Genomic DNA, 26,037 nt, shown 5'->3' on the forward strand with positions numbered 1-26,037 from the left:
TATTTCAACTCTTTATCTTCCATGTCATAACATTTTTTTTCTACTGACTCTTCCTTTGCTGCTTCCAATTAAGCAAGCCATCAGTTGTTATCCTTCTTTCCCTATTTCAGAACTACCAGGACATCAGCATGAACTGATAACATGGATTCCATTTCATCGATTCTGTTATCTGTCTTTTTTTATATTATCCGACAGGGTGTTGCCAGTCTTCACTGTGCATAAGTATAGTTGATCAATCTTGCTCCCCAACTCAAACAACTCATCCTGCAGGGAAACTGTCTTGTTGATGTCCCATATGGTTCATGGTGCCTCATTTTTACTTGTACTGTTAGCATTTTGGCTTTTAGATGGTTTACTACCTCGAATTGCGTTTTCCTCAACAAGCAAAACAAGGTTTATGTTCCACAGGGTTAGGAAATGAACTTAGATTTTTGTCCTCACTACTATTAAATAAGTTTGCCAGGGAGAATACTGTGCCATTGTTTTTTTTTTTTTTTTTGGCACCATTACCAGAAGTCTTAAATTTCTCTCTCTTGAACAGATTAGTGGGAAAGTAGAAATGTCTCATATTATTATTCATTATTCTTCACTTTTATCCTTGTTTTTATTGGTACATGATCTGATGTAGATATTGGATAAGTCTCAAAGTTTTCAGTTAAATACACATGCTCATATGAGATAGAACTTCTGTCCAGCCTAGGCCAGTTCTTGTAACTTGGGGAATAATTTCTAAATTTTGCCAAAGTTCTTACTATTGACTCTACATCTTCCATTTCAAACATTCTCATATATGTCTTCTGAATTTGTATTTTCCCCTTCGAGGTTCCCTTGATATGCCATCACTATTACAAATTGAGTTTCATTCCCCACCTATAAGTAATATTCCTTTCTGAAAGCTGATTATTTCTTCCAAAATTATCTTTAGCTCCATAATCGCAGTTTTAAATGGAGTAAAAATACATACCAGTGAAATCCTCCTCCTCCCTGTCAATAACCGTTTACTACTACAAGTCTGCCAGTTTTATCTTTTTTTTCTTGTCTGTCACTGCTGGGACACTTATAGTAATCAACCTTTTTATTCCCCCTTTCCTTTGTCCCAGATATTCCCTGAAATGCTTTCTTTTTCAAATTAGCATGTTCATCTCCTACAACATTGCAGTTTGTACCCTGCACTTCTTAATCCAGTTCAGTACTATTTGCTTTTTGTCTGTGCATGTAAAACCATCTACCTTCTATGATAATGTGGACAGAATAACCAATATGTTTAAAAGCTATTACTCCCACTTATTATACACAACAGTATTTTTCAGTGAGTATTTCCAAACTTTAGCTTACGCGCATTATTATCTCCATTTGAATCTATGCCACATTTTCAGTATTTTTTGTTTCAATGAAAACACTCAAAAATTAAATACATTTTCAAATGATGTTTATTCCCTCCAGATAGGAGTAGTTGTCCCAAATCTTAGGCTGAACCCATATACATTACCTAACCTAAAATTAAGGTTATCCATGAATAAAACACATATTATAGCCTGTATGTCACTTCCACTACTTGCTATCTGTTTTTCTTGTCCCTGTTCCCATCCCAGATATGAAAAAACATTTTCCTGCTTATAGAGAATGTTAACTTTTAGCCCTAAGAAAAAAGTACTTTTGCTACCTTTAAGTAAATAAACTAAATTGCATATTATGTTAAATACATTCAAGTACTAAGGTTGCTGGGGAGGCATCTACCTGTAAAACTTATTCACTTACTACAGTTTCTAGCTTCATTTTATTTTTCACTGAAATGTTTGCCAGTGTAATTTTACATTTGAATTGCATTGTACCTAATATACTTTACTCAGCAGTATTCAGCCCTTTCATGGTTAATGGCTTGTACCTGCATACTTCTTTTCTCCCACTGAATGCCTTTGCCAATATTAAACAGTAGCTAACAACTTTGCAAATACTAGAGAGAACTACCATTTGCCGTGTCTCTCACCATTTCAACATATTTTTTAGGATTATTTGCTTAAAACCAATGACATTATTCTAAATATCAACATCTGTAACAAGGGATATTATTATCTTAGTTCTGCTTATAATGTGATCAGTGCATTTTATATTCTCCCAACCCAGCAGCCTAATATCACATTGTTATATTAACTCTAACTTCTTTCTAGCCAGTCTTTCTTACCTTGTTACACTGTAAAGCCTTGAATACCTTACAACTAAGAAAAGGTACTTTCTTGCTTTAATGTCTTTAAAATAATCAGTATCAACTGATGAGAAACTCCCCACCTCACATTTAAAATACTCTGACTGCACACTGTAAAGACTGGTTTGCAGTATAACATGCAAGTCACATCATGAAATTTTTATTTAAATATCTGTAAGAACAAAAACTGTTTTGGTAACACATACTTCTCATTTCCTTCACTGTTCTTTTAAATATTAATGCCATAAAGGGAGGTGTATGTTTTTTAGTCCACCCTAAGTTCCAGTTTTTCTTCAGCTGCTTCTTGCAGATATCCATTTCACATGTTTATTCCCATATATAATAGGACTGATGTTTTATAGGCTCTCATTTGTTCGCTAATTTTACAAAGCTGCTGTTTTTCCTTGATAGTCTCCATCTGTGCACTCCTGTCTTGGGTTCAAATCCAAGGTACTCCTGATTCTTCTAGTCAGCTACTATGTTTTTTTCTGTTATTCAGGCATTTTCATTTGAGAAAATGGAAATGGTTTCACTGGCAGAATCTCTGTATGGGCTTTGTTGTAAGACAAATGTGAAGCAGGATCCTGATCTGCTTGCTGTGTCTCACTTTTTATTGGCAACACATTTTTATTTTGCCCTTAGCCAGCTCTTCATCTAAAAATGTCTTTGTTCCTACTAGAAAAATATTTTGACGAAAGCTGAATACTGTAGCTTGAATCTCACACCTGCCTCTTGACATTCTCTGTTTACTTCTCTTCTGCTTGGTATACAGTAAATAATTTTTCACAAATACTGTGCTATCCCCAGTTTTTAATACTTGCCCCTTCTGCCACGATTTTATCAGGAACAACTTTTTCTGCTGTTGTGACTGGATCATTACTAATATGGATCTTGGCTGCTTTCTCATGGCAAGATCTGGGGCATATATACATTGTGCCCTTCAGTTAACAAATGCTGCTGTTGAACAGCAGTCCAGTTGCTTGTTTGAATATTTATATAGTTAATGCAGTCTGTTCCTTCCCATTTGTATGGTGCAACAGAAAATCGCTTTTCTCTGCATGCACTGTAGTCTCACTCAGTTATTGTTTGGAACAACTCTTCTTGAGAAATTTCATGCTCAACCAGCTTTTTTTTTTTTTATTTCAACCTCTGGTTTTTGAAATTCTGTTTTTCTAGCCTTTTGGTATTTGACTTTATATAATACTTCAGTGTTTCACTTCTTTTAAACACCTTTGAGAACAGTTGATTTATTTTTTTCCCTTCTGAATATCTGGAAGCCATCTCCTGTAACAAAGCTGAAACCTGAACTGGTTTTTGCTGAACAGCTGCAAGAGTCTTCCTAGCCAGAGTTTTATTTCCACCTTTTCTGGTTGATTTTCTCTTTCTTTCTCCAGATTTCTTCTTCTTTTCTTCACTGGCATTCAGACAGTTATTACTAACAGGTAACTGAATTGACCACAAAACGGTACCCTTTACTGGCATTTTGTTTCCCAATGTCACGTTTCAAACTGGGAGAATTCTAATCAAACTGTTCAGCTATCTTGGAAGTCATTCAGTGAAAATCTATATTCTGTCCTACAGAGAAGATGCAGAGTTGTTGCCCTTAGAAGGATCAGCATTTCAGGCCTAAAGACTGCTGAGCTTTCATAGTCTTGATTTGCTTTAAACAAGGGACAAGTTTTCATTTTTTTCACAAATTACATTTTTTGACTTGAGATGTGGTAGATATTGGATGTAATGGAACAGTTGATATCACGTCCTTTGGATGACCATACTCTTCCGAAGCAATCATTTTTTTTTTGTAGATTTTTGCTTTTGAAGGGTAATTTCAAAAGGATAGTGGGTATGTATAAAAGTATTTGACATCTCTGGCAGTTGAAACATTAGAGACTAATTTAGAATCTCAGTTTTATAGCAATTATTATAAAGAAATACTTTGGTCATTATTAAAATCTTACAATATGGTTACCAGCTGTTCACACCTGTCAAAGGGCTCTGCATAGCCCTGAGATAAACAAATTACACAGACCACACATACATTTCTTTATTGATACTGGCGAGCAGTGCCATGATGTTTCCTGGCCTCTTCCACAGTGCTGTGCAGTAAGTGCAGTTATATGAATTAGCTCTGTGGAACCACATAAAAGACTGACCAAATACAGATATGGTTAATTTATAGTAGCCAGTGAAACAGCACATTTATGGAAGATGAAAGGAAGTCAGATCACTCAAAGAAAACAACATACAGTTATGGGAAGAGTCTACAAAGTCCACACAGATAGCAGTTGGAGGTCAGGACTGGACTGTGAAGCTCTGAACATATGTCACCATCTTGTCTATATATATTCACAATGAACTGACTTTGAAGAAACATCTGTTGCCTGTAGCTACAGTTAAATCTTGTAATGGCAAACTGTCATTGACCTAAACTCCTCCAGCGAAACAACACTCCAGAATAGGTAAGCTGTTCACAAATAAATCAAAACAGAGACAATGCCTTCAAGTGGAAGGTAAAAGCACTTAAGATACTGTGTATTTAATAAACTGTTTTGTTTTATCATCAAGTAGGCCCTTATTCCAGCTGTTTTTGGTGTATTTGTGAACAGCTTGCCTATTCTGGAGTTATGTTTCGCTGGAGGAGTTTAGATGAATGGCTCTTTGGTTTTACAACTATTTTCAACAACCACAGTGAGGTTACTAAATCTTGTAATGTCCTCCTTCCTATGATATCCTAGAGCAGAATCGCTTACAGAAGATTATTTCCATTACACATTCTTTGTTTAATTAAATTGAGTTTTGTACTGAGTGATTAGGGCATGGGTAATGTATAAAAAAACATTAAAATTGGATGCACTTTGTTTATTGGTTATTTAATTTGAAATGCAAGAGTGACATCTGATTAGACCCTTGTAGAGTTGGGTTTGGAGAAAGAGACTTGCGTACAAGTCTGCTTTTCTTTATTTGTATTTTTTCTAAAATCATTGCCTTAGCTGTCTGGCTGAGCAGTGGCTCATTTACCTGTGGTGAGGCTGACTGCACAAGTTAAACCATGAGAAGTACCTCTGTACAATAGGTGATAACGTAAGAAGAGTAGCTTTCCATTTCAGGAACAGCATTTCATGTATAACAAGGTTTTGCTTATGTGATTTTCTGTTTGTAATATGCTGGTATCTCCCTTTGATATACCTCTCAACTTCTTAGTGCAAGAAATGTGGACAACGCATCAAATAAATTGTGGACAAAGACTCCAAAATAGTGACATATTTTAAATGTTGCTATAATAAACTTAGAAAGTTGTTAGAATCATAGGTCTTATATTAGCATGCATTTCCTAAAGGATACAAAGTTTGAAACTGAAATGTGTCATTATTTAATGACTTCAGCACTCAGTGATTTGCCAGAAAACAAGAAATTTTATGAGGAACAGACCAAAAATATGAGGCAAAAATCTGAACATTCTGTGAAAATCTGGACAGTTGATAGGTATGCCCTTTGAGTAATTGTCAAACTACTTTAAAGTCTTGAGAGTGAAGCTTAAGTGGTTATTCATATTGCTTGACAACTGTCTGAACACACAGGTCTACTGTTGTAAACAGAAAAGACAGTTGTTATAAGAACTGTAAACTTAGGGATCTAGTAATACTTTAAAAAGAAAGTAAGTTGATTGTTATTTGTTCTTCACTTAACATCAGTAACAGCCAGGTAATTTATGAAAAAGATGGAAAGGAGAAAATTATGACTATGTTCTATTATATGTTATTAGTATTAACACTTCCTTGAATCTGAAAAATGTACATTTATCTTTTTTTTCCCAAAATGTTTTTATTTATTTTATAACACAGTAACTTACAGTATAGTAACAAGAAAAAACAAACTATATACAATGTCCATAACAACTAAAAAAGCAATATACATGGGAGAACACTTAATATTTCTTTAACAGATTAGCAAATAAGTCTAGATTATGTAATAAGTGAACTGCTGAATTTTCAGCATCATTAGAAGTTATTAGTAGGTCATCAGCAAACAGTTAATCTTGGGAGATAATTTGTCTGACACTTTATATCCTTTAACGCTGTCATTATTTCTAACATAATTTGCAAGAGGCTCAATAGCCAGGACAAAGAGTAATGGGGAGAGGGGGCACCCCTGTTTAGTACCTCTTAATATTTTGAATGGGCTAGATAGATAAGATCCAATCTTTACATAGGCTATGGACTTTTCGTATATATTTTTTTAATTAATCCTATAAAGTTTGGGGAGAAATTGTATTTTTGCAGAGCTTTAAACAGATATGGCCAACTTAGGGAGTTGAAACCTTCATCTGTATCAAGCTTAAAATAGAAAACTATTTTTTTTCTTGTTTGCTAAGTCTATTAAAGACAGTAATCTAATTACATTGTCTTGTAACTTTCTGTTTTTGATAAACCCGGTTTGGTATTCATGAATTAATACTGAAAAAATATTATTTAATCTGTCTGCTAAGATAGACATGAATATCTTGTAGTCAATGTTAAGCAAAGAGATTGGCATGTATACTGTGCAAAGGTTGGGCTCTTTATTTGGTTTTAAGATGGGAGAGATGATAGAATATTTCCATAAGGGAAGGATGTTTGCTGTAGTTTTAACTTCTTGGAATGCACTGAGTAAGATTTTCAAGGTGTTATCAGGTAAGAGTTTGTAAAATTCCGGAAGTAGGCCATCCAGCCCTGGTGCCTTTTTTGTCTTAAGATTTTTTTATTTGCTTCTTTAATTCTTTAAAGGAAAAGGGTTTATCTATGTTATTAATACTGTGTTTGGATAGTTTCTTTTGAATACTATTAGCAAGAAAGCTGTGTATACTTTTATCACTTGTAGATGAGTTATTATTATTCGTATTCTTGTAATGGTTTTTAAAACATAATAAGATATTTTTAGATCTGTAACTTTGATAGTCTGATTATTTCTAGTGTTTGTTATTTCTTTTATATGACTTTTCTCATTTAAATATTTAGATCAAATCGCAATCAAGTGCATACTCTTAGGATTGAGTAGGATTGTAATCTGATTTTTTCCAGATTTATTGATATTTTTTCCAGATTTGTTGTTATTTTATGCTGCATGGTATCCTGGTATTTCTTCTTCAGTTTACATATGTCAGCTAATGCAGATGTGTCATTTGATGTAAGTTTCAGTTTTAATTCATCATTTTCTTTTTGTATGCCTACCAGTTTTTTATCCCATTTTTTTTCCTTTTATTTGTGTACCAGCTTTTGACTGTACCATGTAAGACTACCTTTAAAGTGTCCCTTAGGATAATATCTGAAACCTCTCCATTATTATTGGTGTATATGTAAAGCTTTATTTTATCTAGAAACCTTTCTTTAAATCCTTGTACTGTTATTAGATAAGCAGGTAGTCTTTGGCAGACGTTTAAGGGGTCAGTATTAAGTGTTACATTGAAGGTGATAGCACTGTGGTCAAACATAGGGCATGATGTCAGCATTACATTATCAGTTTTAGCCAGTAAAGTATCTGTTACAAAGACTTTGTCTATGCTGGTCTGTGTGTCAAATCTGTAAGAATAGTAAGAATACTTCAGGGAGGATAATATTTGTATACTGTCAATGTCAATTAGGTTTCTCTCTTTTATGTAGTTGTTTGTGTGCTTGGCAATAGACATCTTGAAGGGCATAGAGCTTGTGGTATCAGTGAAGGACAAGATACAATTAAAATCACCTGTTAATAGTAACTCACCCTTAAACTTTAATGTTATGGTGTCTGTTTTTTCACAGTTTTAGTCCCGATACCCGGTATCCAGTAAGTGCTTGCAAAAGTGTACATCTTTTTATCTAGTTTTAGTATGACTAAAGCAAGCATACCATCATTGCTAAGAGTATGAGTCAACTATTTCTGGAATTCTCATTAGTTGATTTTCTGTGTAAAATAAGACACCTTTTCTTTTGTGGTTGTAGTTTGAACTTACCAAAATCTTATACTCTTTGAAGGTTAATTTGTTTAGATCTTCTGTTATTAAGTGGGATTTCTGAATGAATGCAAAATCTGCTTTATGTAGCATTAAATATTTGTTGGCACTACTCCTTTTCATGAGGTTGTTCAACCCATTGACATTAATAGATACAATGTTAAATATTATCATTTGATGGAGACTGCTATTATAAGTAAAACTGAAAAGTGCCTTCCTTGATTCATTACAACAAATGCATTTTTAAAACTGTTATGGACAATATAAAAACTCTAAATTTGAAAATAAAACTGTATGTTTTAATAACCTTCTGCGTGGATATACTTTATCCAGGCTTACTGTGGCGCCCATAGTAGCCACAAACTAACCCTCTCATGACATCTAGTGGGAAATCCTAGCTACTGCAGGTTAATAACAAGCAGAAGGGAAACTGCATGTACAAAAACATACAAAAGGAAAATTTCAATTTAATATAATACGTATGCATGAACTCAGAACATGAAGCTGTATACAATTTCTTAAAATTCTTTTTATCTGAACAGACTAAGATAAATTGATTAATCCCAATAATTGTTTGTTGCTATGAGTAACTACAGAACTTTAATGTCATTAAAGCAGACAAGAAAAAAGATGCATTTACAACTGTCACTGTCAAAAACATATTTGTAATTCTTATTTAAATATAAATGTAATTCAAATTAAATAAATCACTATTTACAGTAAAACATGCTTATAAGTGTACATTTATCTGATGCAACTTTCACTTATTATTTCATGCATACATAGACAAGTCATCATAAGAAGGTAGATGCTGAATGTAGGACAGCATACTGACATTATGTGATTTATGTGCCACATATAAAGGCAGTTGCTTGTCTAACGCAATATCATCTTGAGACACTAGAACCTTATGAAAACTAAATCAGTGTCAGTAACATAAACCAGTACACATTTCAAAATTGGGTGTACTGTAATTTTTATTTTCCTTCAAAATTATTTGGAGTCTTATTCTACTTCTTTTAAAGAAAGTAACACATTAAGGGCTACAAGAAAGGACTATACTACTAAAATACTGTTAAAGACACTGTCAGTCTTTTTAGATGTTGCAAACTGTGCACTGTTTTAAATAACTACTTTGTGAAATGTGCATTCCATACATTAGACTGTGCAAAAGAGATTCATCTTTAAACAGTGCAATAATTAGGTAATATTTTACCTTTTCTTTTATTGACAGGTTCCAGTTGCCCATTGTTTTGGGCAACCTAGACGTTACAAGAAGAGATTCTGTACTGTATGCAGAAAGCAGTTGGAAGGGCCAGCGTTGAGATGTGAAGGTAAGCAAAAGTGCAAATGTACATGAACAGAAAACTGTAAAACTTGACAGATGGAGAATGCGTGAATGAAAGAATAAGCATGACTGTATGTGAGTATAACATTGGTGTACAATGTGTGTATGTGTGCAATATATATATATATATATTGAATATATATAGATATACATTATTTATATATGCACATTGCATATTTGCAAGAATATGTTTTCTTTTCATACCTCTTTTTACAGTGATTTATTTCGTAAGCTATCTTGGTCCGTTTGTTGTAGGTTAGGCAGTCAAGGTCAATTTTAAAGCTGAGTATTTCAGCATTGGCTTTTGCCAGCTTCAGGTTTTGATAGCTGGAGCCAGTGCCCTCAACCTCGAGTCTGGTGTCAGCACTGATATTTGCATCTCTGATGCAACTCTTCTGCACATATGCCATGCTTAGTGCCTGTTCCTACTATGAACTTGACTGGAGATGTTTCTTTGACCCTTCAAACCATCTGTCTCTCCATTCAGCAAAACCAGTACCAGATTTCTGAGCCAGTCCAAGATTTCTCATCATCCTTGGACTTGTCACCTCCAAGGTTTGGTAAGAAGTGAATGTGTAAGAAGAGGCACTTAGACTTTCCCCAGAAGTCTTCCGCCCCACCTGTCAAGGATGAAGAGGGCATTAGTTCCGAACCATTTAAACCCCCCACTCCCCGATGGCTCTAGGTTTGGGCAAGTTCTTGAGTTGATTAAGCAGAAAAGGGAGTGGTCCTCAAAACCCATGTGCACAAAGGATCCCCTAAGAGGCCTCCTGGGCCATCAACTTTCTTTGTGTGGTCTCTCCCATTGGAAGTATAGTATGGCTGATTGTTAGGACTGCATGAAAAAAACTTGATTTTGTGAGGCTAGTCTTGAAGAGGCCAGGCAACATCCGCTATCCTGTCAGAGATTAGACCTATTGGATGAACCCTCATAAACCAGATTCTGTTGTTGATGTGTTAGCAATTAAAAGTGCTTCTGTACCACAGAGCCCTACAGTCATCCTCCAGACAAAGAATTAGGGACCATGAACAAGTGGGGAAGCGTGAATATTTACACATCTTTCATCTTTCCTTTGTGGGCAGTGAACTTACTCACATGTTAAGGCTTCAGAGAAAGCTTACTCATGAAATGAGCCTGTCCCTGGAGGAGCTACTGAGTAGACAGCTTAAGACACAATTGCAGTCTGAGATGGCAAGTTTGCTGTCTAGTACTAATCTCACTGTGCATCTCTCCCTGACAGTTCTGTGGATGGCGTAGCTAGGGCATTAGGCACTGATAGTTTTTTGCTGTCATGCCAAGCTGCATCTTGCAAAGGACTCCAAAATACTTTTGCCAGTGTCCCTTTCTTTGAATCTGCTATAGTTGGCTTACCAGTTAAGAATCTTGTGAAAAATATGGAGAAGGAGGGTAAGATCCTCCCTGTTATTATTTTTGTGAAATTCTAAACTCTGCAACATGCCTTCTAAGGGATGCAACAGGGTCCACTTCAGCTCTGGTTTCAACTTGGCCAACAGCAGCAAAACAATCAGAGTTTTGCAGGAAACCAAAATGGCCTTCCTACCTTAATCCCCACCTTACATTTCAATTTTTTTCCGACCTTACCACTTTACTCATTTTCTTCAAATGCTCTCCACTGCTCTCTTATAGTACCCAAATATTTTCACCTCCATTATCCTTGACTCATCAGTTATGCAATGCCTGCTTCCATTTGTCTTCTAGTGCCAATTATTGTATACCTACAACTAATGTTTCACATTTCTTATCTCAATTTTATCTATGTCTTACATCTATACTGTAACCCTCCTTACTTATGCCATATAGGTCATATGTAATACATGCTTGTCACATATATTGCACATGACTTGTTTGCATACTAAATGTTTTAGACTTGAAATTAAGTATCATGTATAATATCACTCCAGAAGAAATGCCTGTTTTATCTTTATATAATGCCACTACTGAACAATTACTTGTTTGTATCTAGACATCTTAATAACTATCTGTGTAATGTATCTTTGTAAAAAAGTTTGTTTTGTCACAAATATTTTAAATATATTTGATGAATCTTTTCTCCCCTTGCCTCCATTCAAAATGAGCTTTACCCAGCTGAACTTTCCCAGTCAACAAAGACAAATGAAATAAAAAATAACTACTAAAGACTCATTGTCACTACAGTCCTGTAGTCTCTGCCTACTAATCTCTTTTGAAGCCTGCAGCCATATGTAGAACATTGTATTAAACCAGAGCCTTTACTATCTATATGTATGCATTTTCCTTTTGCTGTAATAGGTAACATACTCCTCAAGGATATTACCAATCAAACACCCTAATATTGGGTGATTTCAATTACCCAAACATTAATTGGGAGAACTAATCAAGTACTAACTCCCTTGCCCAACATTTCCTAGAATTTATAAACTCAAACGCCCTGGATCAACTGGTCAACATTCCCACCAGAGGTGACAACATATTGGACCTGGTCATCACCAACATGGGCAACCGGTGCTCCACACCGGAAGTCAACCCCTCACTGGTTAAATCTGACCATAAACAAATCACTTTGGATATCCACATTCCGCCCCCACCCATGGACAAGGAAACCACCGTGAAAAACTTTTCAAAAGCAAACTTCACGTTACTTAAGACCAAGGTGGAAAGCTTCAAAGCCCCCATGCTAAAGGATAACATTGTCCAAGCTGCAAAATCTTTTACTAATGCATTCTACGAGCACCTACAAGAATGCATGGATCATGCTATCCCAAGCAAAACGAAGACTCACAACTCTAAGAAAAGGAAACCAGTCTGGCGGACTCCTGCCATAAACAAGCTATACAATAGAAGGAGGAAACTAGTACAGAAAAGAGTAAAATCCCAAGAAGGGAAGACATCCCTGATCAGTATCAGCAAGAAACTACAATCCTTCATAAAAATCATCCAAGGCGAGTTTCAAAAGAAAAATTGCCAAGGACTCCAAAGATAACCACAAGGCATTCTTTAGCTATGTCAAGAATCTAAGTGGCAATGCTCAGATCTGCTTGGAGTTAGTGCAGAATGGTACAAAATACACTGAACCGACTGATATTGCCAACATCCTGGCAAACAGGTTCAGTGCAAACATCACCCCCCTCTCACCCCCAAAAGGGCACATAACCATACCAGAAGAATGTAGAGCTCCTGAAATCACAGACACTCAGGTTAAAACAGCCCTCTTCAAAGCCAAAAACACAGCACCAATGGGACCAGACGGTGTCCCAGGCTGCGTTCTACACAAACTCAAAGACGAACTGACCCCTCAACTAAACACACTGTTCAAACTCAGCCTCTCCACAGGTTACATACCCATAGAGTGGCACCCAGCAACAATTATTCCGCTCCACAAAGGTGGAGCTGCAACAGACCCCAGGAACTATCGCCCTATAAGCCTAACTAGCTTGGTCTGCAAGGCTATGGAGCACATCATCATGGAACTCATTAACAGAGACATTGGGAACCTCCACACACTGGACCCTACCCAGTTCGGTTTTGTTAAGGGCAGATCATGCCTCCTAAACCTGGTGGACTTCTTTGAGACAGTTACCAAGGCTATAGATGAGGGAAAACTGGTACACACAGCCTACCTAGACCTAGCAAAGGCCTTTGACACCATTCCTCATTCTGGTATTATAGACAAGCTCACCAGCCTGAACATAAACCCCTACATCCCAAGATGGGTTGCAAACTGGCTCATGGACAGAGCCCACATGGTAAGAGTTGTGGGAGCCAGGTCTGACTCTAAACCGGTTACAAGTGGCATTCCCCAGGGCTCAGTCCTAGGACCCCTCCTGTTCGGCATATACTTCTCAGAGGTACAGGGAAGCACAAGAGGACTATGGCTGACCAGGTTCGCAGACGACTGCAAACTAGGGGCTATATATAACTGACTCTCTGGCTGACACAGACATCCTCCAAAAGGGTCTCACTGAGACGGACACCTGGTGTCAAAATCATGGCCTCAAGCTAAATGCCAAAAAGTGCATTGTCATTCCCTTTGGAAAAAACAAAATACCCACAAACTACCACATAGGTGGTAGTCCCCTAAATACGGAAGACGTAATAAGGGATCTGGGGACCCAAGTAGATAGTAAACTCTCCTTTGATAATCACATTGCCAAAGTGGTTAGAAAATCCTTCTACGTGGCACACCTTATCACAAAAGGGTTCGCATCCAGATCAAAAGAGGTCATTGTGCCCCTCTACTCATCGCTCATCAGACCCATTGTAGAGTACAACGCCCCATTTGGGATGTATCTTACAAGACACCTGCAACAGCTGGAAAGACCACAGAAGTACCTCACCAAGAGGATCACTGGCCTCAAACAGATGCCCTATGCAGCTCGACTGAAGAAACTCCAGCTGTACTCGGTTGCATACCGCCTACTCAGAGGTGATCTTTGCTTGGCATACAAGGCCATGTCCAACCCAGAATCCCCTCAAGCCACATGCTCTAGGGATCTAAACCTCACCACAACAATAAATAGGATGTGCTGGAGGGATAGATTCCTGTCACAGAGACTTCCCAAGCTTTGGAACAAGATTCCAGACTACATTAGGCAGAGCTCCTCGCTAACATTCTTCAAGAGAAACCTTGATGAGTGGGTGGGAAACAGAAAGTTTACCCCAGGGATCACTTCAGTGGCTCTGCTGGACAGAGGCACAGGGAACTAATCTAAGGGGGCGGTGAAAACCAACACATTCTGGCTAGGCTTATAAATGCCTTTTGGCAGATAGCCTAGTACCTACCTATGAACCTATAATCTATGCCAACAGCAGAATGCCAACAAATGAAGGGCATATTCCCCAATCTCCACAGTACTGTAATCTTTTACTGAAAAAGCCAGTACTTTTCGAACAGCTGCACTAGCTTTCCCACTGTTGATGAAAACATACATCACTGATTTGCTATAATTCCGTGTGTGTGTCTGTGTGTGTGCACGCACCCGCGTCTGTGTACGTACGTACTCGTGCGAGGGCACACACACACACACACACACACACACACACACACACACACACACACACACACACACACACACAAGTATACAGGGTCATGGACCGTTTTCAGCCATGCTCTATTCCAACAGCAAAATACAAACAAATAATACAGAAATGATAATGTAAATTTACGTACAAAATACAACCAATAATCTCAGGACAGAAGGCAAAGTGGAAGTGAAAAAAGTATATATGTTCAAGGAAGGAGTGGATCAACAGAAACAAGTAGAAAACTTAATGGCCAAAAAGAAAACTGTAAGAAATATACACATAAATAGACTAAAAACCTTAGAAATGTCATACATGACTATACATAAAACATAAGACAGAGCTACTAAACCATTTCCTCTATATCATGAAAAGGGACTAGAAATGCAAAATGTAATAAACTAGATGATAAGATAATAAAGAGAAAAATGCTGATGTGTTGAGTACTCTGTAACAGGGAATCCATAACAAAGTATATAATCTTGAAAAAAACTGACTAAAGGATAGTTAAACACATTTCCTTTTCCTAGAGAATGTCAAATGTCAAACTACAACTCATACCAAGTAATAATTGTAAAACAATAACTTTGTCACACTACAGCAAACACTCGCTCATCACATATTTACCCCTCCCGCAAGCCATATATGCTAGAGCAGTGTCCAAGCAATTATAAATCATGTAATTGCTTTAAACTTTACTACGCTCTTCTGCCTGCCCCAATGAAATGTCTAAAAACAAAACAAGAAACATTACAGTTTATCTGAAACTACAGAGAAGGTAGAAAAAAAAAGAGGTAAGGGGCAAGCTAAAATGAAGAAAGCCAAACTAAACTTTGAAAGATTAAAGAACATTACTGTAAAAAATAGAGAACAGAAGTTGTCAACATAGCTCAGACATTGGATGTATGAAGACAGCTGCATGAGAATTGTATGCTTTCAAATGAAATAAGAGGTTAAACTGTGAGATTAATAAGACTAATGGTGATGATGATCATTTGTTTTAACAACTGACAGGCAGAAATTACTGAATTAGAAGTTGGAGAGTTTTCATATTTGGTCAGAAATGACATGCTAGTAACTGGAGATTCAGTTATTAAAGGAATTGATGTGCAGAGTATAATAAACATCTAATAGTTATGCTTGCCAGTAACAAAAATACAAAATTGTGAGTAGGGCCTTAGAATGCCTTAATGTAAGAAAATATTGAACTGTTTTTATTCATATTGATTCAAAGGATCCCATCTTCAGTGACTCACTGACTATTTTTAGGGAACTTGCAGCCCTCTTAGCATAGCTTGTACAGGTGTTAGGGCATACTTTTCACAAATCAATACAGGAAGGAAAGACAAGTCAGAGTGGATGGAAAGAGTTTTTGGGTAAATGCCTCTGCGAAAATGACCCATTTTAAAAAGTGGAAATGTGGGAAATATCCAAGCCTAATTTTGGGCACACGTGTATTTAGACATGATGGAGTCTGCTTGTCAAGACAAGGGAAGAAAATTTGTGCAGCAAATATTTTGCAAGATTTGAGTAACACAAGATGAGATTTTTGCCAGGTTAAAAATTTTAACAGTTCACAGATAATACAGACAAACAAGTAGTAATGTAACTTAAAAACTGATGATAAGATAAGAAAGGAGAAATTATGGAAATATAGTTATTGGAGGGGGTGTGAGAGAAGGAGGAAAAGAATTTAACCAATTTAACCAATTAGTGTAGTATGAAGAGGAGCAATAAGGTACAAAAGATTGGGAAACAAAATGGCTGTAAGAGTCGGAGAAAAGTAATCTGAGTAAAGCTAGCCAGGTGAGCAGGAAGAACAGAGCCATCTTTGACACAAGTGCTGTTTATGCAAAGTTTGGAAACTGTGTATGTTTTCTATCTGTTTTAGCTGTTGAGATCTCATTCCAGAGTTTTGACACATATTCGAAGTAGAGAAAATCTCCAGCAGTGCTGAATGTCTTACTGATACATAGTAAGAATTTATTGCGAGAGTGAAGGTTTCTAATGGCTAAATAGTACAGTAGAGTATTTTGTAATGTTGGGCATTTGTCTGGAAAGTACAGTAGGTTATGGGCAATAAATAGTTGAGTTTGTATGCTGGTTTGGAAGTCCGTCAGTTTAATTGTTTTAATGCAAGGTGGTGATGTGTCTTTTATTGGTGGTTGGTTGCAAATTTAGCTAATTTTTATTAGCAGAAGGTTAGTTTAAGTTTATACATAGTGTTGATATTTGTAAGAATAAGGGAAGCATATAACAGAAAAGGAAGGAGGTCCCTCCGATGTTGCTGCTAAGGGAATCCTTGTTTGATCTGTTGGGTAGTATTTGGCGCTGTAGAGAGAGAGACAAGTTTTTGGTGCATTGTCTTGATGGAATGAAGTCTGTGGTAGTTTAGTATATGTTAAGACCACTTCATATTGGCTGCAGCTGTTATGCACACATGACCAACTGTGGCCTTTCGCTTTGCTCCAGTGTATTACAAATAATCACTGAATGCCTCTTCCATCTTTTCAGTTTCTGGATTCAAAAGGATGCCTGAAGACTCTAGTGGAATAACAAAGCTGCAACCTCTAGATCATTCATTAGGGTATGGCACCAGACAGAATTAAACTTTCTGGGAGTAGGAGACATGGTCTGTCTAAAGTCCTCTTGTCATGGAGTTTGTGGCAGTCCATTACTGCAGCATCACATCCTCAGTAGAGGAACACAGTGGTCAGCTGGTTGGGCTGTAGCTTGTGGATGAGCAGTGAGATACCGGCTGTGTCGTATGCTGCTGCTGTGATACTTGACTTCTCTTCTTTGGATATCACCTGTGATGTAGAAATGTCTTTGCTCTCTTCATCCTCATGTAAGTCTAGTGGTGTGTGGTCATGAGGGCCTTTCTCTCCTTATGAAGGTGGGTAATGCATCATCATTATTATAGGCAGGCCAAAGAGATTTGGTATGCCACTTTAACTTATGGGACCCCATCAACAAGAGGCTTTTGTCTGAAGATGATGGTCCTGCTTTTGGACTGGGGGGAGACAGCACTTGTGAAAAGGCTCAGACATATAGAAAACTATAATATCTCAGAGTGTTGATAAACTTTCCACTCATGCTGTACTGTCAAGACCAAATAAGGGTGAGCATGTCAACAGCTAGTGAAGTTGGGTTTGCTGTCTGAAGTGCAGTATTAAGGACTTGTGTGTATTGTGCATTCAATTGTAGTGAAATACATTTTTTTTCCTACAGGAGAATTTGTTTACTTCTAATGATGCCATGATAAAGGGAAGTCTGCAGATATTTTTGTAAAGATGTTGCACTGTTGAAGGTTTCTCTTGCTGGGTCCTGTATACATCTGCTTCATGTTTTTTGCCATTTTGTTTCAATCTTATTTGGTGCCTGCCTCTGAGGAAAGTGTACAACAGTCTGTTTCATAAGCTGAGTGTTTGAAACCGTAGGTAAACTGTCTTCCTGTGCTGTACTTAACAAGCCCAAGCAAAGACATAATTGCTCCTTATTATAATTCCAAGACTTGTAAGTACAAACCCAAGAATTATGAAAAAAAATGTATGGCAAAAACGGGAGCTATTTACACTTAACTGTTGTGGGACTCAAACTAACAAGTAGTTGAATATCAGTTATAAGATGAAACGTGTGTGTCTCACAGACTCTGGTTTATTGGCCTCTTTGGATTGTTAAAGCCCTGTTTTTAATTGTACGTTCAAGAGTCAGTGTGACAAAGCACTTTTATATTTTGGGAATTGGAGAACAGTCATATCTCTCATCATGCCTTGACAAAAGTTGGTTTGCAAATATCTTTTGTGCAGGTGATGTTAAGTTGTCAATCTCGCCTTCATTCTTGCTGGATGGGTTCGGAGCCGATCCTCGGCTCCGACTCGGCACTTGCTTTAGCTTAGGAACTCCTTTTACCAGCTCGAGGCAACCCTATATCCCATGATGCAAGGCGGAACTACCTTAGATCTCGTTTGCCGCTTAGCGAAGAGGTCTCCTTTGCCAGCTCAGGTAAGTGATTTTCTGGTAAAATCAGAAAAAGCTTAGTTAGGAATTTATTTTCCCCTTTTAGTCTTAGTATAGTCTGTAGTATATTACAGCCTACCCTATTCCCTTCCTTTCAAACTTTATAACCCTTTTTTATAACCTTTAGTATAAAGTTTTCAGTTAGGCCTAAAACCCTATTGGTTAATCCCTTCCTGTGTGTTGTGTGTAGGGGATTAATTTCTGTGTTTGTTGGGGTTTGTGTGTGTTACTTCCTCCTAGGATATGTCTAGGGAAGGCAAGGTCTCAGGCTTTAAGAAGTGTGACCAGTGCTGTCAGAAAATGTCTCTGACAGACGGTCACACTTCTTGTGTACTGCCTGGGGCCTTTGCACCTGCAGGACTCCTGTGCTTTGTGTCACGCTTTTAGCCAGAGAGTCCTGCAGGAAAGGAGGAATAAGCTTATCCTCCGAGGCTTACTTAAGCCAGAAGGTTCTCCCTCTAAAGCAGGGTCTGGGAAACCTTCTAAACCACCGAAGGCTCAGGCTTCAGTATCCAAGCCTCCTCCGGTGGCTTCGGCTCCGTCGGAGCCGAGATCGGCTCCGGCTGGAACCGATGCATCTACCGTTAAAGTAGTAGGGTCGGCGCTGGCTGGCTCCGATACCTTCTCTACTGTGGCCTTGTCGGCTCCGGCTGGAGCCTACACTTTATCCAGCATCGGAGCCGAGAAACCTTCGGCTCCATCTGGAGTTCAGGGGACTTCGGCTCCGATGGCTTCAACCCGTAAGAGATCTCGGTCCCCTTCGATACTGAGTATCCATTCGGCTCCGGGGTCTCCTCTTTTGTCGGAGCGGAGCCATCGGAGCCGATCTTCGAGATCTTCCAGGCTGTCTGACCACGACTTAGAGAGGGTGGTAAGCAGGCTGTTGAAGTCTCAGGCACTGGCCCAAATACTCCATAGCCCGTCTCATCAGACTTCGGCTATAGCCTTACCCCTTGAACTTCCTCCTCCGACTCCACACCAGAGTTCGGAGCCGGAGCTTCTCGGGACAGCGACTGTTTCGATGCCGGAGCCGATACATCCTTCGGCTCCGTCGTCTTCGGCTCCGATCTCCTCCTTGAGGCCTTCCTTGGAGGGATCCGGTCATCGGGTTTCCACTGTCGGCTCCGAGGGGGCTAGTGGCATCGGACCCTTGCCCGACCCCGCTCTCCCTCTCGGGGCTTCGGCTTTGGTAAGCTCGGTGCCGACATCGGCCTCGGAGCCTTCCCTCTCATTGGAGCCGGGAATTCCTGTTTCTTCGGAGCGGGGATATTCCGGTCTCCCGGGGAGGGGAGCCTTTGAGGTGATGAGGAGTGTCCTGGCCTCTGAGCCTGGTCAACGGTCTATCCCTCTAGCTCCTCCCTCATCAGTGCCTGCAGACGCCTCTTGCCAGCCTCTTGCTCTCAGGCCCAGGGATCCATCGCCCCAGGTTTCCCCACTGGGAATTTCCTCCTCTTCCGAGGTTTCTCCTGATCCTGCAGGGGAACCCCTCGGAAGAGGACGTAAGAGGAAACACACAGACTCCCCTGAGTCTACTACATCTGATACCGACTTAGATGAGTCGGAGGGTTCCCCACGGTCCCGCTCTGAGGATGTCTCCTTTTCAGACATCCTTGAGCTCCTCAAACAGAGGGGAATTGGCCCTCCATTGACCCCTCCGAGGATGAGTCGGTATACCTGGAGGCTTTGGATCCCGACCCTCCACCTCCTGGGTGTCTCCGCCTTCGACCCACTTATGCAGGTAGTGGCTCGGAAGGCGTGGGCGGCTCCAGATTCTGTGGAACCTGTCCCCAGAAGACCATCCAAATTCATTACGGCCCCTTCGGACAAACAGTTCCTTTCCAAGGGTGTCTCAGTGGATGCTATGGTGGTGGCGGCTGCCACTAAGAAGGAACTGGCGGATCCTTCAGTACCTGTCCATCCTCCTAATAAGGACTCTAGCACCATGGACAGGTATGGAAAGCGGATGTTTTCTTCAGCGACCTTTGCTATGCGTTCGCTGAATTATCTTTGTCACTTCACCAGGCTTCAACGAGATGTTCTCAAGGAACTGGGAGAAGTAGTCCAGGATCCTTCTGCTGCTGGGGCTCAGGAAAAGATTGCCTCGCAGCTTGCAATCCTGAATTCCATATCTAACTCCTCCATGCGGCTCATATCCTATGCGGCCGATGGAGCGAGCAGGGCCGCAGGCACAGGAGTTGCTCTTAGACGCCAAGCCTGGATGCGGCTTTGCAATTTTGCGGACCCCTTTAAGGCATCCTTCACTAATACCCCCTTTGATGGTTCGGCTTTGTTCGGACCTCAGGTGAAGGATACCTTGACCAGGTGTGAGCAGGACGGTAAAACTCTTTCTGCCGTTGGAGTCCAGTTTTCCACTCCTTCTAGACCATACCCCAAGGGTCAGAAGGGGGAAGATGTGGTTCCGTAAAGCCCAAGGAGCTACACCGGACACACGTGGTCAGTTTACCCCTAGAGCCAGAGGGGGTAGCAATAATAGACGCCGCCCTAGAGGCAGGGGTCCTCAGAACCAGGGCAACAGGGGGTCTCTTCCTGAGAAGCCCTTTCAGCATCCCTGAGGTGTTGCCCGACTGTCCACCCTTGGAGGCAGTCGGGGAAGGATTTCGCTGTACCCAGTAGCCTGGCAATCCCTATCTCAAGAGATGTGGGTACAGTCGATCATATCCGAGGGTTACAAAATCCCTTCGAAGGTTTCCGTACCTCTACAATCCCTTCCAGACATCTCACCCGGTCAAAGGGATTTGGCAGAACAGGAGTTTTCAAAGCTCCTAGAAAAAGAGCCGTCCAGACTGTGCCAGCAGACCAGGTAGGATCCGGCGTCTACTCGAGATTCTTTTTGGTCCCCAAAAGGACGGGAGATTGGAGACCAATATTAGACCTGAGCAATCTGAACACATTTGTCAAGAAGGCAAGATTCCGGATGGTCACGCTTCAGTCCATTCTGCCCTTTCTGGGCAAGGACAACTGGATGTGCTCTATAGACCTTCAGGATGCGTACTATCACATAAAGATTCACAGACGCTCCAGAAGGTTTCTCCACTTTCGGCTAGGGACCAGTCATTACCAATTCAGAGCCCTGCCCTTTGGCCTCACTTCAGCCCCCAGAGTGTTTACCAAATGCATGGCAGTGGTCACAGCTCATCTGAGACGTCAAGGATTCCAGGTGTTTCCCTATTTGGACGACTGGCTCCTCTCCGCCACCACCAAGTGTCAGCTTCTTCAGTCCAGAGACTACATTCTACAGCTTTGCAGGAGTTTGGGAATTTCAGTAAATTTCGAAAAATCTTCTCTGCTGCCTTGCCAATCTATCACCTTTATAGGCGCAGAATTAAACACCGTCAAAATGTTAGCCAGACTAACAGATCAAAGAATTCTGGACATCCAAAATTGCTCGGCTTCTTTTGCAAAGCAACAAGATCAAAGCCAGATTTATACTGAAGGTTCTAGGTCTTATGGCTGCGCCATTGTTCTTCTACCACTGGCTCGCTTCCACATGCGTCTTCTGCAGTGGATGCTATTCACGCAGTGGTCGTACCACAGTCTCCGATGAGGCACGAAGTCTTGGTAACACAGTCGTGCCGAGCTCATCTGAACTGGTGGATATCTTCCCCTCTTCTTCATCAGGGCCGACCCTTTATTCCCCCTCCTCCAGTTGCCACAGTCACTACGGATGCCTCTCTGATCGGGTGGGGGGGGGCATTATCAGGGCAGGATGGTCCACGGGACGTGGCAACCCATAGAATACCATCTGCACATAAATGTCCTGGAGATGAGAGCAGAGCTTTTAACGTTGCAAGCCCTCAACGACTTTCTTCCCACGGGGACTATTGCAGTACAGACGGACAACATGTCCGTAGTCTGGTACATCAACAAACAGGGTGGGACCAGGTCCTATCCGTTATGTCGAGAAGCTCTCAGACTTTGGCAGTGGGCGATCTCTTCTCAGCGGTTTCTGATAGCAACGCACATCCCCGGCAGGTCCATCCTATTAGCGGACAGGCTGAGCAGATCCATTCTGATGCCTCACGAGTGGTCTCTCAATCAATCTGTAGTGGATCAGATTTTTCTGAAGTGGGGCACTCCTTGTTGCGATCTTTTTGCTACTCCTCAAAACAACAAGTGCCCCGATTTCTTCACTCTCTTTCCCCTTCCAGGCCAACCTCTGAGAGACTCTCTAACCAGGGATTGGCCCCGGGGACTTCTGTACGCTTTTCCTCCTTTTCCCTTGATTCCACAAGTCATTCAGAAAGCCACCGTTTTGAGAGCCAAGTTGATCCTCATTGCCCCATATTGGCCTCGACAAATTTGGTTTCCGTCTCTGCATTGTCACCTTCTGGTGAAGCCCTGGCATCTGGACCCAGTTCCGGATCTCTTGATCCACCAATCGGGTCAGCAGCACCGGGCCATTCATTCTCTCAACCTCACTGCTTGGTTGCTCCACTTCCTACCCTAGCCAGGCTACCGATGATTTCGGACTCAGTCAGAGACATTTTAGTCTCTTCCTTGAAGTCATCCACTAGGACTGTTTATGCTAGCAAGTGGCGACATTTTTCTATTTGGGCGAATTCCAGAAATATTGACCCCTTAACTGCTCCTGTACATTCGGTTTTAGATTTCCTGGCGGAGGTTTTTCATTCAGGATCCTCGTCATCTACAGTCAAAGTACAACTGGCTGCTATTTCTAAGTATCATGTTGGCCTGCATGACAATAACATTATGTCTCATAGGTTATGCAAGGCCTTTCTGAGAGGAGTTTTCCTCCTAAAACCACCTATAAAGCATCCTCCTCCGCAATGGGATCTAAACTTAATGTTGGCATCCTTGATACTACCTCCCTTCGAACCGTCTGCTTCATGTTCTTTGAAGTTATTGACCTGGAAAACTATATTTTTACTGGCTGTCACTTCTGCAAGAAGGGTTATCGAGATTCAAGCTCTCTGCATTCGTTCCCCTTATTTGGTTTTTCATAAGGACAGGGTATCATTAAGAACTAACCCTTCCTTTCTCCCCAAAGTCGTATCTCAAACCAACATTAACCAATCTATAGACCTACCAGTCTTTTTCCCAAACTATTCCGACAGAGCTGAACAGAAACTGCATTTTTGGATGTCCATCGTCAGCTCAGGTACTATTTGCATAGAACTAAACAATTCAGAAAATCGGACCAATTATTTGTCTCCTATGCAGAAAACAGGATAGGTCTTCCAGTATCTAAAGTGACCTTATCCAGATGGTTGACTTCCACTATTTCCTATGTGTACTCTCTCAGGGGCAAACAGCTATCTTCTAAGCCAAAAGCACACTCAACCAGGAGTCTATCCACTTCTGCAGCTTTTCAGGATAGACTACCCATTGATACCATTTGTGCAGCAGCTACTTGGGCTACGCCCCATACCTTTGTCTCTCATTACAAGTTGGACTTGGCCTCCAGAGATAGGGCCAGTTTTGGTTCCACAGTTCTCAAGAGTCTGTTCCATTGAGCCACCCGGGATACAGGTGCTAGGGGCGCGGTCCCATCCAGCAAGAATGAAGGCGAGATTGACAACTTAACATTTAGAAGTTATGTACCTACCATAACGTTCCATGTTAGTTGTCTTCTCTCGCCTTCTTTCTTGCGCCCCTCCCTCCTTCCCCCTGGCCTGGACAGATCTTGAAGAGTTCCTATTAGGTTGTTTCCTCCGGAGCCTTCATATGAGGACTTCTATTAGGAACTTGTGTTCCTAATTATGTTAGGATAGACTTTAGCAGGGTAGGTTAGCTACCAAACGAGATCTGAGGTAGTTCCGCCTTGCATCATGGGATATAGGGTTGCCTCGAGCTGGTAAAAGGAGTTCCTAAGCTAAAGCAAGTGCCGAGTCGGAGCCGAGGATCGGCTCCGAACCCATCCAGCAAGAAAGAAGGCGGGAGAAGACAACTAACATGGAACGTTATGGTAGGTACATAACTTCTAATTTCTTTCCATTTTCTGATATTTCCCTGGTGGTACTATGTGTCTTATGAGCCTTTTGAGCTTGTGAGCAATGCAGAGAATATCTGGCTGGTGTAAAGGGACTGAGTGTGCAGCTGCTGCATCTTGAGGTACATTCAGTGTAGATAACTGAGGTAATGCAATCTGAGAATTATCTGAATATGCATTTTGGTCTACTAGGAGAGATATTGCATGTTTATTACATGTTTTTGCCTTCTGCATGGTGATTACACTGTAAAAGAAGCAGCTATGTGTTTCTCACTTGGTTTTATCGATTAGTAGACAACAAATGCATAATTATACAATGATGGCTCATTTGTATTTGAAAATGAGCACGCTGATTGGACAGCCCAGTCAGCGTTCCCATTGTAAATTGAGCATATGCCAGTAGAATAAAGTCTGTCCGCTGAAGTACATTGAGTGTCCAGACATTCTATTGGAATATACTGAGGGACAGAACATAACAGAAGAAAAATCAGGTACATTTTCAGAAATAAAGAAATAGAAACATACCTGATTTTCCTTGTATTTCTGCTCTGTCCCTCATAAAAATCTCAAAAAAATCAGTAATGCAGAGACTCTTTTCTCTGTTGCTTTTCCTGCATTGCGCTGACATACTGTGCATGCAAAGTATGTCAGTAAAGAAGGAATAACGCAGAATAATACTTCAGCGCTCTTATACAAAGACATTATTTAAGAAAGGTAAGCAATTTCTTTCTTTATTAAAGTCATTGCATACTAACAACAGTTCACTTCTGGGTGTGGGTGTAACCCGATTTACCCATGGTTGGTTTTGTTTAGTCACTCGGGCTTTGCCCTTGTGATCAAACCATGCCAGCCATGTGTAAATTCTGATATATCCACACCCAGTCATGGATTATTGCATAAGTAATATACTTATGTGGTGTCACTAGAAGGGTTCAGCAGAGTTTCCCACATCAGTGTTGCTACAATATACATGGTTTTAGGACAGATCTGTTGGAGAGTCGACTAGGATAAGCCATGCTTCATTTATTTATTTTTATTTATTTGGAATTTCTTGACAGGGATAGTCCAACTGGGACAGAGCCCTTTTTCTGCGGAGGCCCGGGGAAAAAGCTCCAATATACAAAAAATAGATGATTACAAAAATCATTACATGATTTTCTATGATAATCAGCTGTGCACGAGATGGCAATTATTTCCTATTAATTCATTTTCACTGATCAAGGAGGATTTCCTGTAAATAACATTAAACAAGCATACTAAGCTCAGTGACCCAAAATAGCATATCACTTCTCTGTTTTGTTGTTGTTTAGTGACTTAGTAAAAAAAATGCTCTTCTTGCAGTCAAATGGTACTGAGTTCATCCACCTGGTGGACTATTAGTTGCTTGATTTTTTTTTTTTATTGACACATTGGAAAAATAAGAAGAAGAAAAGAATGGCTGTATTCATTTTGAATTAGCAGATGGCAGTAAAAAGCACCTTGGAAACATTTCCTGCTGTTTTGCAGCTAC

The 26,037-nt window shown here is 40.2% G+C and overlaps 1 protein-coding gene across 1 annotated transcript in view; it reads left to right on the plus strand.

Moving 5' to 3' along the window:
* Nucleotides 1–26,037, plus strand: part of DGKQ (diacylglycerol kinase theta) — a 2,194,335-nt gene that overhangs the window by 769,083 nt on the left and 1,399,215 nt on the right. Inside the window, exon 3 of the mRNA XM_044059107.1 lies at nucleotides 9,403–9,502. Coding sequence (XP_043915042.1) covers nucleotides 9,403–9,502 — 100 coding nt within the window. The remainder of the gene's footprint in view (nucleotides 1–9,402; nucleotides 9,503–26,037) is intronic.

This window comes from Protopterus annectens, chromosome 17.part0 (assembly GCF_019279795.1).
Source record: "Protopterus annectens isolate FY-2018-M chromosome 17.part0, PAN1.0, whole genome shotgun sequence".
NCBI classification, from domain to species: domain Eukaryota; kingdom Metazoa; phylum Chordata; order Ceratodontiformes; family Protopteridae; genus Protopterus; species Protopterus annectens.